The sequence below is a fragment of the Rhagoletis pomonella genome, unplaced genomic scaffold (assembly GCF_013731165.1).
Source record: "Rhagoletis pomonella isolate Grant_MI unplaced genomic scaffold, Rhpom_1.0 Rhpom_scaffold_00003, whole genome shotgun sequence".
NCBI classification, from domain to species: domain Eukaryota; kingdom Metazoa; phylum Arthropoda; class Insecta; order Diptera; family Tephritidae; genus Rhagoletis; species Rhagoletis pomonella.
The window spans coordinates 16,999,719-17,016,073 of NW_023458557.1; the positions used below are offsets into that span (position 1 = coordinate 16,999,719).

General features: G+C 34.3%; 1 protein-coding gene across 1 annotated transcript in view; it reads left to right on the forward strand.

The window, feature by feature from the left end:
- The window catches only part of LOC118735044 (cyclin-dependent kinase 5 activator 1), a gene marked incomplete at its 3' end in the record, with an annotated part of 199,274 nt that overhangs the window by 73,055 nt on the left and 109,864 nt on the right, over positions 1 to 16,355 (forward strand). Inside the window, 1 exon segment of the mRNA XM_036464636.1 lies at positions 2,531 to 3,347. Within this exon segment, the coding sequence (XP_036320529.1) occupies positions 2,550 to 3,347 (798 nt within the window).

Consider the following 16,355-nt stretch of genomic DNA (forward strand, 5'->3'; position numbering starts at 1 on the left):
TCATTGCGCTGTTAACAGATTTATATGTTGTCTCTTCAACTGGCAATTTTTTAGAATTTGATAGTTGATTGAATTGACATGCACATTTTTGGTGCCAGTATTGCGCGTTCTCTCAACCAATCGTGTTACAGGTAATTTTGAGCAAAATTTGGAAACACGCATTCAATCAATTTTTCTTTTAATTGGAGAATTGTACAAAAATTCTTCGGCAATGTAATCAAGCCATTTGTATTATCGATTCGAACTTTGCCATTTCCGATCTCTAACAATTGCTTCGAGAACCGATCTTCAAATCGATTATTGTGCAACTGAACACGAATGTTTATGTGTAATGTAAATTTTTGCACATATCGCCACAGAGGGGAAGACTTCAAGCATGCATTGATCTCATCTGCCGGTGTTGATCGTGGAATCACGGGCAATGTTTGTTGAAAGTTACCTGGCAATAATACCAAAGCACCACCAAAAAGCTGCTGATTTCCACGTAAATCCTGCATTGTGTTGATTCTTCAAAGTCCAAAATAGAAAGACCGAATATCAATGTACACCACCTATTCGATAATACGATGAAATGACAGATATATTGTGTTGTGGTGACTTTCATTCCATTGGCTCTACAAAATCCCTATTGAAAAATTTGCAGCCATGTTTATATTTGACTTAATAAAAACAGCACATTATAGCAACAATTTTCCACTACGTTTTGAAACGTTTCGTACGAAATGATGCAACAAATTTGTGCAAAATTATTGAAATAAATTCAATTTATTGTATTGATTTTTTTGAGCTCAAGGCCGGGTTGAAATAAAACAATCTGTTTTTGTTGTTTTTAAATCGTATATGTTAAAAAAAAATCAAGTACTAATTGAGAACTATATTGCAGCCATGTTTATACTTGACTTAATTTATCCGAAGAAAAAATAAAGACAGCACATCATAGCAAGAATTTTTCACTGGCTGCATTTCTTTATTCATTCTGAACGTTTGGAATAAGCTTTTTTGTTTATTTATTCTTTAGAACGTTCCTGTTGATATGTTGACGTATATTTCAAACGCATTCTGTTTATTCCGGCTGTGAAATGGGATTATCCGGAATGTATAAAGAAACGCAGCCACTATGTTTTCGATTTTTCATGTATCTGCTGTTGTACCATATACGTGGTTCACGTGACAGACATAAACTGTCATATATCATGAACCGCTGGACCGAATTCGGGCACACTTCACATAACCCATCTGCATGATAGTCCGAATATACCGTTTAAATTTGGTATAATTCGTGCACTTATTTTTTTATTTAAGATGGGGAGTATGGAATTATTTCATATGTCTCTATACCAATTCGAGTAATCTACCACAAATATTTCAAGAGATATACCAGATGAAAATTTTTGTTAGTATGGGTGGTGCCATACCCCCTTTTCCGAATTCGGGGAAACCTTACACAAACCATCTGTATAATAGCCCGACTATGCCATATAAATTTGGTTGAAATCTTGCACTTCTTTTTTATATATAACATGGGAGGTGCCACGCCCTCTTTTCCAATACCGCCCATTTTTCTCCATGAGTATGGAATTATTATTAAAAACTTTAGTTAGTATGGGAGGTGCCACACCCCCTTTTACGAATTCGGGCAAACTTTACATAAACCATCTGGATGATAGCCTGAATATGCCGTATAAATTTGGTTGAATTCGGTGAAGCCGTTATCAAGTTATAAGCTCCCACCAAAAACGTGTACTTATTTTTATACATAAGATACATATGCCACGCCCACTTTTCCGAATTTGGGCAAACTCCACATAAAATATCTGCATGATGGCCCGAATATGCTTTATGAATTTGGTTGAATTCGATTAAGCCGTTCTCAAGTTATAAGCTAACTCACTAATTTTTATATATAAAATACAGGTGCCACTCCTCCTTTTCCGAATTCGGGAAACCTTCGCATAAACCATCTGCATGATAGATCGAATATGCAACATAAATTTGATTGAATTCGGTGAAGCCGTTCTCAAGTTATATGGTCACAACAAAACCGTTCTCTTATTTTTATATTTTAGTTAGTATGGGTGGTGCCACGCCCCCTTTTCCGAATTCGGGAAAACTTCGCATAAACCATCTGCATGATAGATCGAATATGCAACATAAATTTGGTTGAATTCGGTGAAGCCGTTCTCAAGTTATGAGGTCACACCAAAAACGTGCACTTATTTTTATATATAAGATTTTTGATATTTGTATAAAGGCGTGGGGTGAAACCCGCGGGTAAAAGCTAGTGTTTAATAAATTAGAAAAAATACCATTTTGCAAAAATGGGATCCAAAGGACCAAGGAAAAACTATGGGACCAGTTTAGATCCAAATGGGCCAAATGAAACAACCGTGCATATACCTACGAAACTATGCATAATCTCCATAAATCGAAATTTCTAGAGATATGTCTATATGTGTATTGATTTTGAGGTTACGTTTATTTATTATATTTAACTAGTTATATTGTTTTGATTGTTTCTGGTTATTTTCAGACCTCTACAAATCAGCAGGATGGGCACAGTATTAAGTTTTAATCCAAGAGAACGTCATCCATTTTATTCATCGCAATCTAGCATTCAATATAATCAGCAGTCTGACATTCGAAATGAATACATACTTGAAGGCCCATGCTTAATGGACTCACATTTAAATAATTTTTGTTATGAGCAGTTGAATAACGCAAAAAATCAAGAATCTAAACAAAGCATTCGTGCTCCACTTGCCAAAAATGGGTGTGGAAGAATAAATTTGGGCAACCAAAGTCACATGACTAGTTATAGTTTCAATAAATTGAAAGACACTAAGGATGCAATTAATAATGACCTAGATTCACATAATGAAAATGCTGCTCTTTTTACAGGAAAAAATACTATAGAAAAAAGTATGAAAAAGCATTCAATTTTTATTAGTGCATTATCTTGGAAAAAACTGGCTGCATCTCACAATAAAAAGAAAATTGAAAATAAAACCAAATGCGGGAATATACCTCCAGGCTGTTTTAAAACTCATTCCTTAGATCCAGCCAGCACATCGTATACGGATAAAAATAAAAACGTCCGTTTGAATTTTAACCATATTAACGACAGCCAACTTATAACTTCGAATCAAGACGACTCTCATTCATGTAATACTCTCTTTTCAAACTCAAGAAATAAAAGACAAATAACATCACAGGACCTTGTTAGAATAAATACCACTAATTTTAATAAACACAACAAATTGATTCAAAAAGAGCCGCTGGCTTTATCGTTACCGCCGCAATCAAACACAGTTCAAAACAAGAACATTCCGAGGAAAACGGTAATTCAGGTAAGGTGGATAAACGAATGAATGTATGTACATAATAATAATAATAATAATATCCCAACGGTTTTTACCCTCCATTCCCGCCCATCCGCACGAGGGGCGCAGTCCGCATGACGTACGGAACCAATATTTTAAATTTTTGTGCCGAGTCACGATAGGCATGAGTTTGTTAAGTGTCGAGATCTAAAACTGTTCAGCTACAGAACTAAATTCATCAAATTATTTTATGTATTTATGTCAATAATTCACTTATTGAGAGAGGAGAGTATCGCTTTCTTAATGCTGAAAAGCGGATCTGATATATCAAACGTGCTGGAATGAGAGTTAAAATTCTGGCATAAGCAACGGAGTGGGTCGTGCAATTCAAAATTGGTTTTACAAGCTTTCAGAAATATGGGACAAAAGTGTCTTGATACGCGTGAGGGAACATTAAAGCTTACATCAGCCAGAAGAGACGGACTTGAAATTGAGCCTGTCAGTAATTTAACCATAAAAATTATACCAAGCATTTCCCTGCGACTGGCAAGTGTAGGAAGGTTAATAAGTTTTAAGCGACTCGTTTAAGGTGGAAGACTATATTGAGAATCCCATCGGAAATTTCTTAAAGCAAAAAGTAGGAATTGTTTTTGAATTGATTCTATCTTGTCTGAGTAAATTTGATACCTTGGATTCCAAACTACCGAGCCGTATTCCAGAATCGGCCTAACTAATGTTGTAAACAGGGTTTTAGTGATATAAGGGTCACTAAATTCTTTTGACCGTCGTTTCACAAATGCAAGTAGCCTTGTTGACTGTCACATTAATGTGAAGATTAAAATTAAGCTTAGGATCCATTGTGATACCAAGGTCCACAAAATTGTATACCTGTTCCAGGTTATGGTTACCTATTATATAAGAAACTGGCAGAACAGCTCTTCGCAAGAAGCACATTACTTTACATTTCTTAAGATTTAGAGGCATAAGATTTACTTTACACCAGTAAGCCATGCTGTTTAAGTCTGATTGTAGCAAAGACCTTTCTTTAATTGAAACGTACGATTTATAAAGTTTTACATCATCTGCATACATTAAAATTTTGGAGAATTTTATATCTGTAGAAATATCGTTTATAAAAAGCAAGAACAGAATCGGGCCTAGGTAGCTACCCTGAGGGACTCCTGAAGTAACATCAATGACGTCAGAGATAGTATTTTTAAACAATACCCTTTGTGATCTATCATAGAGGTATGAAGAGATCCAACGTAGAAAATTATGTGGAAGACCAAGGAGATCAAGTTTATAGATGAGCAACGAGAGGCACACTTTGTCAAATGCTTTACTGAAATCAGTGTATATAACATCAACAGTTTTGCTCCCACTAAATGCTTTTGAGATATAGGATGTTAATTCAAGTAAATTTGTAGAAGTTGATTTGCCCTTGCAAAATCCATGTTGACTGTATGAAATGCTTGAAGTGATAGAATGCGTCAACCGATTTGTTATAATTGCTTCAAATAATTTAGAAATTGCAGAAAGCTTAGCTATGCCCCGGTAGTTCTCCACTGAAGACCTGCTACCGCTTTTATGTAAGGGGGTTATGAACGATTCCTTCCATACAGTTGGAAAAACGCCCTCTTTAAGAGACAAATTAAATAAGGCTGTTAACGGCTTATAGAGATAATCAGCACAATTTCTAAGAAAAAAAGTGGGGATCTGGTCAGGACCATAACTAAAATACTGCTTTAAGGACTTCAGGTAAACTAAAACATCATCGGGGGATATTATAGGGTTATGTATTGAGTTAATTGGACTTAGTTTAAAAGGATAGTCAAAGTATGCTTGGGAGTTAGTGGAATAATTGGATTAAAAAAACTGAGCGAACATGTTAGAAAATTATTGATTATCACCAGAGACGGTATTTTGATACTTCATGACGGAAGGAAACCCACGTACATTTCGCTTGGAGTTTACGAAATCATAAAATGATTTGGGGTTATATATTATACGTCTTTTGATTTTACACAAGTAATCTTTATAACACTTTTTGTTTAATTCAAAGAACTTGTGACGCAAAAGTGAGTATTTTACATAGTATGAGTGTAAGCCGGTTTTTTTTGTGTAATCTAAAATAACGTGACTTTCTGTTTTTCAAGTTTCTCAGTTCTTTAGTGAACCATAACTGTGTTTGTTCTTCAGGAACACACATGCGTTTAGGCCAATGATGGGCAAAACGCTACTCGCGAGTAGCGTCTGCGTCGCAGCGCTTATACGTATACAGAAACGACGCAGCGAATTTCAATTCAGTCTGCTTTCAGTTTTCATGAGAGTGACACCACGCTTCGCTGTTGAATATTTTTATTCGTAATTTCAGCGCGTTGTTGCCACCTATATATGTAACAATGCCCAAAATGGCTGCGTATGAGTGCCAATTACAATTTTCGGTTTTAAGAAAAGCCAATAATGCCCAATGCTTGTTATGTGGTAATACGACTACTTGGAATCGTTCTTTTAATATAAGGCGACATTATTTGTCATGGTAAAAAAGTCAAACTGCCGAACTGTGTAAATCAATTTAAAGTTTTTTGTAATGGGTTTTATGTATATATGTATGTACGATACGGCAATTTAATATATTTAGTATACTTTATTGAATACTGAGTTTTTTACAAAGTTTAGAAACTTTAAATTCGTGAATTTTGTTGTTGAATAAACTATCATTTTTTAAAACATTAGTTTAATGAAATTAAATTAAAAAACTTTTCATGCACGTACATATGTACTTATAAAAATTAATTTCATAATTCATTATTTGAAATTATTTCTTCATTATTTTTTTATTATATTTTATTATTTTCGTTTCATGTTCGTAATACAAATTAAATATAAATTTGTAAGAGCGTTTTATAACACGCGCAAAAAACGACGCACTTTTGTACAATATAGAAAAGTGGCAACTGTTACTCAGCGCGATTCACGAATACCATGACAAAATGAGACTGTATTGGTGTGCCCATCTATGGTTTAGGCACATACTTTTCAAATAATCTATGTACAGTAAAACTAAAATGTGCAACACATTGCTCAACTTTTTCTTTGTATATAGGCCACGACAATTTAGACAATTCTTTATTCAGTTTTTTAAAGTTGGCTTTCGAAAAATCAAAGCGAATATTTGGTTCGTATGTTTGGACATCGCAATTTTGACCATCGTTTATAATTTCGTAAGATATCTCAATAGCAGGGTGGTACACATCTTCGGGCAAAACTAGTGGGTCACATTTATTTACAGCCGACTTAGATGCATCATCAACATAAACAAGATCTAATACTTTGCCAAACTTATTGCGAAGTACATTAACTTGATTCAGGCAGAGTTCAGCCATCTCCTCTAAAAGTACGTTATTGCACGCGCTAGACGAGAAAGGTACAATATGTCAATGATCTTCCATGATACATTTGGTAAATTAAAGTCACCCAACACAATCAATGAATCAGAGGGTTTAATCATTGAATTAATTGATTTCAGTAAAGATACATGTTGTGAATACACTGATAAGTCAGATCGGGGAGGAATATAGCATAGAGCTAAGTAAGTAAACCCCCTTCCAACCTGAACACGAATGCATTTGAATTCTGCAGATTCAATGTGTGGTAGACTAACTTCTTCAGATGATATTGAAGAGTCTACGGCAAAGAGTACGCCACCGCCGACTCTGTCCTCCCGATCTTTTCTGTAGATATGATAATTATTTGAAAGAATCTCTGAATTAAAAGTGTGAGGTTTGAGCCAAGTTTCAGTCAAAGAAATTATATTATAATTGCATTCAAGGCCATTAAGTTATAAATTCGTTAATTTAGTATTTATGCCTCATACGTTTTGATAATAAATACTTAAAGCAGATTTAGTAATCAGTTTTTTGGTTCTGTATTCTGACGGGGAATATTTGCTAAATTATTATTTTTGTTGGGCCTATACTCAAATTCACGAACGAAAGCTCCGGAGGGCCAAAAAGAACTACTAAGCAGCATGTCAAAATTTTCTAAATTTACGTCTATTTTAAATGAAGAAATATTTCTTTCATATTTAAAATTAAATTTTCTGATACTTAAGTTGACAGTTTTAACTTTGGACGAGATGTAAAACTTTATATCGTCCTCGGAAGTATCCCTCGAAAATCTAGATACAAATATAGACTTCTTTGGGGGAACCACAACCAGTCTCCTAGTATTAGACTCGATTACCGGCGGACGGGGTTGAGTAACTGAGTTACTAATTGAGGGTAGAGTAAGCGTTGGAAGATTAGATGGCGGTGCCACAACTTCAACGGGGGAAGGGGAAGATACTGCAGGGTCGTTATTATTAGAAGCAGACTTTGATATGTGTTCTTTTGAGGAAGATAACTCCGTTGTCTGTGGACATGGAGAAGAAAGATTAATTAAGTCATTCGGAAGATTGTTCTGACGTGGAACGGTCCTTTCATTAGGCGGACTATGAAGACGCTTACGTTTTGACACATGAATGTCCTTCATAGACTGTACGGTATCTAAGCATTTAAAAGATTTAAATACATTTTCATAATGTTTAAATTTTTCGGTCAGTACCGACAACTCTCTCCCTACCTCAGAAAACCCATTTCTGGTTTGCCTAAACAACTTAAAGAGATCAACTTTGGTTGACCTGCACTTTAAGCAAGACCAGCGAAGACCTTTGCCATCATTAATAGCGTCCAGAATTCTTCCTGTCAAACCAGCACATTTTAGATGGCAAATACCATCACAGAGCCAGCACGATAAGTAGCGTCCAGATTCGCTTTTAATTTGGCAGTTATCAAGATCACACTTCATATGGAAAGATTTAATAACACTTATGTTAATAAAAAGACAAGCAAAATAAGTTTAACACAACACACACAACAATTTAGGAGCTGATGTATTTAGCTTAAAAATATATGTCGCGAACAGTTTGAGTATCACTGTATTGTGACACTTAATAAACGCAGCGCAAACAGCTGTGACAAGAAATACTAAACGAAGTAAACAAAAAGAGCAAAAAGAAATGTGCAAAAATAGAAACGATCTCAGTTAACTACAAAGGAATAACAACAACAATGATAACAACAAATGACTCGGCAAGATTAGATGTATGCTAGTGAGATTTATTTAAATTTAATATAAACCACAAAAATCACAAAACTTTCACTTAGCTTCGATTATTATCACACTAAGATGCTCGTAGGCACTTTTTATAGCAACTTTTACTCAGAATTAGCACAATAAACTTTGCAAAATACAAAGACAAATCAGAGCACAATATAAGTAGAACTTCACAGCTATATAAAATAAGCGGATAAATGGTTGCAAGTGTGGGAAGACTTATAGCTTCTTGTCGAAGCATATATATGACATAATTGTGCAATTACAGCGTCATTCCAATGATTTTGGAAGGATATTCTAACGACTTTCAAATCGGAGAGCATATCATTTAATAATGCTCACTACTCGTCTTAGACGACTACATCATATGACACAAGCACATTTTAAGTTATTAGTTTATTTGAAGAAAAATTTTCTTTAAAGGCCAGTGATGCACTGAAATTTTTGGCAAATAGTATTCGACCGTAATGTAATTTTTATCAGAATGTAGACCAGATTCGCAACTTATGACTACTGTTAGTATCGATACTTTTCTTACGATACATTGGTAATACTCTTAAAAAAACTGTTTGTTTTTAAATGCAACGGTGGTACAATTGCAACGGAAACTTTATTATTGGCATATATGCAATATTCTTCATGCAAATTCTTATATCTTGAATTTGGCTCAGAAGATTTCCAATATTTTCACCAGTTGACCGGGCTATTTTTGGTGCGTAGAGGTGGCAGATATTTGCTTACCTGTGACTTTGTCACGGTTACTCAAAAGTCACGGGTAACTGCTGTGACAACTTCCAAAAAGTCACCGTGACAGACTGTGACAAAAAAACAGCCGCAATTATGTTTTTGTAGTAGGATTGCGCCTTCCACGCTGCTACGAACTGTGGCTGTGATAAGTAGGAGTCGCAATTACATATCGAGAACCTGTGACCAGTTATTTAAGACTAAAATCTGAATAATGTTGTTTGATATTAGAATTTTACACGAGTATATTTAAACGAGTATGAATGACAAAACAACATATTACTAGTTCTCGGATATTTATGCATGTGCATATTTATGCTTAACATCACAGAAAGTCCGGACCTGGGTAGAAACTCAATTTAGGTGGAAGTGATCCTATTATGTTTTGCATATTTTCACATATTTTGCATGCTTGCATATTTTTTTAATATTTGCATATTTTTTTATATATTTTGCATATCTTTGCTTATTTAATTAATTAATTAATCCCAACGGTTTTTAAGCCCCTTTCCCGCCCAATCGACTCGAGGGGCGTAGTCCGCAAGACGCACAGAACTTTTTTTTTTTTGGTGCCGAGTCGTGGAAGCAGGAATTTGTGAAGTGTCGAGATCTAAAACTATTCAGCTACAGAATCAAATTCATTGTATATGCTAAAGATAGTATTTCAATTATTGAGAGTGGAAATGAAAGATTGGCTGACTTCCAAAACGTCAATTGCTTTGCATATGTACAAAGTATAATGTTACATAATGTCGAACTACAAAATATTGGCAATGTATACTGTTCCAAAACGCATCCGTAAAGTTATCGAAACGAATCGCTAGAATCAGCGCATCAGAAACAAAGTTGATGCTTCGTTTGTTACCATTGGTATTTTAAAAATGGAAAGTTCAGAAAAATTGTTCATTGCTACACCCATAAAATGGTTTAGTTATAAATATCAAGATTTGGTTATATTGACCCAGCGGCATAGTTGGATATGGCGAAATAAATATCTAGTTCACGAAAGTCTGCAATATACTTGAGACTTATAGTTGGGACAAATGTATATTTGTTAATAATTACAAAACGACTACCTTGTTTGGACGATATTGTTAGTTCAATAAAATCATTGTTGATAAACAATGCTTTTGGTTTTCTGTTAATTTTGTGAACTTACTGTAAACTTGAATCAGCTAACCCAGGGCCGGATCCACGGTGGCGGAGGAGGTAGGGGGGAAATAGGGGAAACTCCCCTCTCCCCTCCCAAAATCCGAGTCGGTCGAGAAATCCGAGTTTGGCTAAGAATTTCAATTACACTCTTGGTATTGTGATTCTACTTCCGGAACAATTTTATAATAATTGAATTTTTATTCCATTTCTAATAGATTTTGTCGCCGGCCGCTGTGGTGTAGTGGTAACCAGTGCGCGCTTTCACTCATCAGCACCCGGGTTCAAATCCTGGCCAAAGCAACATCGCAAAAAAAAAATATAGAAAAAGGTTTTTTCTTAACAGCGGTCGTCCCTCGGCAGGCAATGGCAAACCTCCTATTGATATTGAGTAAGCATCGATACTGAGGGTATAAAAATGAGTACTTTGATACTCGATACCTTATTTGGTGATTTTACTCGATACTTTGCAAAGTACTAGTAGTATCGAATACTTTTTAAAAACACACTTTTTAAATTTTTTCTTCCATTGACAACTTAATATTCTTTGCTTATATGGATTACTATCATTCAATTTTGTCCATCACTTAAAATAAACTGAAATTTCGTGTAGTCTGTTGCGTAACATAAACCAAATAAGTTAAAGTTTAATGGCATTATTCATAAAAAATAAAGTAGGATTAAAGAGCTTAATAAAATGACATTTTCATACATTTTTCAGTTTATAAACCTTTTTTATTTTTTATGAATAAGACCATAAAACTTTACGCACAGTTCACGAAAATGCAGAATTTTTAGAAACTTTTTGGGTATGCAGTTTTGTAACCCATTCAACTTTACGTGTAGCCTACTACCGTTGACGTTTGATTCAAACTTGCACATAATTATACGAAATTGAATAGGCTACAAAAATGCATACCCACAAAGTTTACAAAAATTCTTAATAATTCTAATGTATGTATGTATGTAGATTTAACGTTAAAGTTACTTCTAACGTGAAATTAAGTTCTGCAATGAAATAAAAATTAAATATTTTAAATGTCTAATGTTTTAATTTCAGGAAATAACTAGATATACAATTGAAGAATAAAATAATTTTAGTATCCCAAAAACGTATTTTAATGAGTCCGATACTGAGTAGTATCGATACTTTTTTCCCTGATACTTTTAGAGTATCGATACCATGAGCTCGATGCCAGAATGAGTACTTAGTATCGATACCAAAGTCTGAAATTTCGAACCCTAGTTCGGAGTCGGCGTAAAACTGTAGGTCCCTCCGCTTTGTGTGACAACATCAAAGGCGCACCCCACAAATCGGAGGAGAAGCTCGGCCAAACACTAACATATGTGTAAGCGCCAATCTATTATTATTATTAATAGATTTTGTCGCTGAACTCATATCTGAAAAATGTGCATAGTATTTTAAAATACATCTCTTTTCCTTTCAAAAGCCGCACAGTATGCTTTTTGAACACTGCATGTGAATAAATCGTAGCGCTTTCGACAGAAGCAGCATTTTGATACGAAACAAAATGCTGGTAAAAGCTACAGTAAATACCTTTCACGAAAAAATATTGCCACTGAGAAACAATAACCTTAACAAAAATTGGTCAAAATGAGTGTTCTTCGATAAAAACCTGCAAAATCCACCCGATTTATTCCAAAAGTTAATGTATATTTCATTATACCAGTATTATAGGTCTTGAGACGAGCAACACGATTCCACTGTTCAAAATTGGAAAAAAAATTTGAACTCCTTAATTTAAAAATGCACTATTTATTGAATGTTTTTCTATTTGCATGCAGTTGTGCATCCGTCACACAATTTTATATCCCTCGAACAATAAGTGCATTTCAAGACCTTCAATTTGAGCCAAGGTAGAAGCCTCAAGCTCAATAAAAATTGTTGAATATAATTGTTATAAGGCCATAAAATAACAAAAACACATAACTTAAGGACGAGCACCCCTAAAAGTTAAACATTCTAAAAATAGAATTACATATTAACAAAAACCAACAAAACCAACAATTTAATTGCAGCGGAATAGCTGCGCTTGATTGTGTGGGCTTAACAAATGAAAAAGTGGGAAAAAGCAACGATAATTTACAAGGCGAACTTAGCACAGTGCGTAGGCAACTGGCTGAGTCAGCGGGATCGTCGGTTCGAATCCTACTGAAAGAAGTCTGATGGGGAAATGTGGTGATTTCCGAAATAGCTATCACTTCTACCATTTTTTCAAGTTATTGTTGCTTTTCCACAATAAGTTTTTCATTAAAAATTGCCTCAAGCTCAATAAAAATTGTTGTATATTTTTTACATACATTAGTTCATTTTCAATGAACTTAGTGAAATATTTATTGGGCTTTCTTGAGTGCTTTTAATCCTTCGCGGACTTTTGTACAATATATTGCAAACATTTGAGGTAGCCCTAATAGCTACCCAAAACCACTTTTAAATATTTTTTTTTTTTAATTTTGGTATCATGAGTCTCTATGAAGCTTGTAGTTAAGAGGAAAAATTTGTTATTCATCATGGACGGATTTGACCGGAAAGGGTTAATATTTGTGCATTAATATTTCTGGGTGGTTTTAAACAATTGGGACATTACAAATCAAAATGAAGTGTGCAGTGGCAAATTGTAATAGTCAAAACAAAAGGAAAGCGTGCGATATAAGTTTTTTTTCGTTCCCTACGGACGCAAACTTCACAAAAAGTGGAAGCAGTTCTGCCGGCGAGGAGATGCATTAAACACCAAATTGAGCTATGTGCTATGTGTGCGAGCTATTAGCTTCTACATGGAACTATGGTGGCCTTTCCTTGTTGATTTGGAATAGGTATATTTCTTTGGTGAATGTAGACAGTTGCTGATAATCACATACATACAAAGCAGTTTCTACAGTAAATACATACATTAGCCTATTTATTTTTGTTAGTACCTGACTCTTTTTAGTGCTGGTATGAGGCAATGCACCAGTGGATAAAGTCGCCAGTCGCTAATTCAGTGCCCAAATTATAATACATTTAAAAGTTCAGCTTAAATAATGTTTTACTTACATAGAATATTTGTTTCCAAAGAAGCCACACTCATACATCCTCTCGGATATGGTACAAAAGCTCTCAAATCAAAGCTGTGGAGTCAACATCTGTGGAGTCCACAAACATAAATATGCAGTTTGCATGGCTTTTTATAATGTACTAGAGTGCCAGTTACTGTCGAAATTCGACAGTTTTTCTAGTTTTAGAAGCCTTGGAGAGGAGCAAACAGCAAAACTAATACGGTACAAATTAACTAACCGGAAAATCTTCTGCTAAAACGTAACTAATTTTTTTTTTTTATCTGAGGTCTTTGGAGGACTTCGGCAGGATTTGGAATTGACCTGATACATTCAAGTTTATCGACAAATTTCAATGATTTGATATATATCGATAGTTCGATGAATTTCAAGAACACTAAAATTCGATAACTCAACAAAATTCGTTAACTCGATCAATTTCGATAACTGTGAAATTCGATGGCTCGATAAATTTAGATAACTCAAAAATGTAAAAACTTTGGATACCTTTATAAATTTTTACTTTTGACATCTCCACATTTTTCGAAAACTATCTAAACATTTTGATAACTCGTTACACTCTGTTAAGACGATTAAATGCGATAAGCAGTGATAAATCGATAAGCTTATATAACTTTGAAATTTCGATAAATCGATATATTTTGAAAATTCCATAAACTTCGCTTCGTTGAACCAACCAATTTCAGTAGATCAATAATTATCGATAACTCTGTAAGTTGAAAGAACTCCATGCATTACGACACCTCGATATATTTCTTTAAGTCTATAAATAATGATAATTTAATAAATATCGATAACTTGATACATTTCTTTAACTTGACAAATTTCGTTAATCCCACACGTTTTTATAGCTCGATAACTATCCGTAAATTTGGACAACTAAGTTTCTGTGTCTATAAATTTCGACAACTCAGTAAACATTGACCAGTTTGAATAATTCGATACGTTGCGATAACTTAATAAGCATGGATAAATTTCGATAATTATAAACTTCGATGATTCGATAAATTTCAGTAACCTTTATGTCTGATTTTATTTCGATTCCTATCGGAAAATTTCAGCTCTGTTAACCTAATTCTTATGTATTTCTCATTGTCTCCATTTTCGCCTTTATCTTCACCACCATTAACAAATATGGAAAGTTTTAAACGACGATTTTCAACCCATTTAGAAACTACAAAAACTCTCCTCATCTACAGAAAATTACATTCCAACGGTGTTTCTGGTTTTGAAATCGGTAACTTTACCTTGGTCTTCATCTTTGTTTTTATCTTTCACATCTTTGCTTATATCCTTTTCTTTTTCTATTCACGTAGATGAGATGAGGTGCGATGACGTGATAAGATGTGACGTGATTTTATGTGATGTGATAGGATGTCATGTCATGTGTTGTCATATCCTCTGATGTCATGTCATATGATGTCATACCATATGAAGTCATATCATGTGATGCCACGTCATGTAATGCCATGTCATGTCATACGATGTCATATCATGTGATGTCATGCCATATAATGTGATGTCATATCATATAATGTCGTGTCACGTGATATCGTGTGATGTGATGCAATATCATGTGATGTCTCTTCATATCATGTGATAAAATGTGATGTGATGTCATGTAATGTGATCACATTCCATGTTCCGATTAGTGTATCGATAACTCTGTTGATAAAAATACCGATAAAAATATCCATACGCATATAGAAAAATACAACGATTGTAAAATCGATTAATTCAGCGATAAATATAACAATCATCAGTATCGATTATTGTACATATCGTTAACAATATAAATCACTAAATCGATAACAAAATCAATTATGTAATCGATTATTATACCGATAACAATATCCATTTTTGTATCGATAACTATAGCGATTATTTAATTAATAACCGTATCGATAACAATATCGATTATTTTATCTATAGCAATATCGATTATTATATCGATAAGAATATCGAGTTTTATATCGATAACAATATCGATCTTCATCCTCATCCTTTTCTTCATATTTATCTTTATTTTTGAATATTCCTCTTCACCTTTACCTTAAAGTGTTTAAATTTACTTTTATCTTCGTTTTTGCCATGTACCTCTAAGCATCTTTGTTTTTGTTTTTATTCTCAAACCGCTAAACCGCTGAGAACCATTTCCATGTGCATTATTCCACTTGAATTTGACAATTTACTCCCAACCAAGCAACTGCCGCTAAAGAAGTTTCACTTCATAAATTCAAGAAATGTTCTTACCCTTTCAGTTACCCTAATTCTTAATTCTTAAAATTGTCCCCATTTTCGTCTTTATCTTCACTTCTGGCTTCTTTTTTTTGACTTCATCGTTATCATTTATTTCTTCATCTTCATATTTATCTTTATTTCAAAGCATAATTTCAAATGTGTAGTGAAACAACAGGCAAAACATGTCAAATTGAACATGTTGCAGCAACATCTATACACAATTCGAAAATGTTTAAACGACGGTTTTGCCCGTATTTTTCAACCAATCGTGAAACCATATAAACTCTGCTCATCTACGGAAAAATGCCTTTCCAACGATGTTCTTGGTTTTAAAATCGGTTCGGTAGAATCGCCAAACGAACGGAGACAAAATTTATGTTAGCGTATTAATATATAGATGTATGCTTTCTGGCGACTCCAAATTCATTTTGCTGCACACCTTCCTTTTGGTCTAGATAAAATTGCAAACATTGTTCAAACGCTCAAAAATTCTCTCTCATGGGCGCAATCTTGTATTCTATCATTCATGTGTTTCACCCACGATCCGGAAAATAAAGGTCGCGCCATACGCGGACCGCTAACCCTTTGACGATTTGACAGCATCCACCCAATCGCTGACGTCATATAATACTTTTGTTTACATTCACTGTTGCCAACTTGATGCTTTTC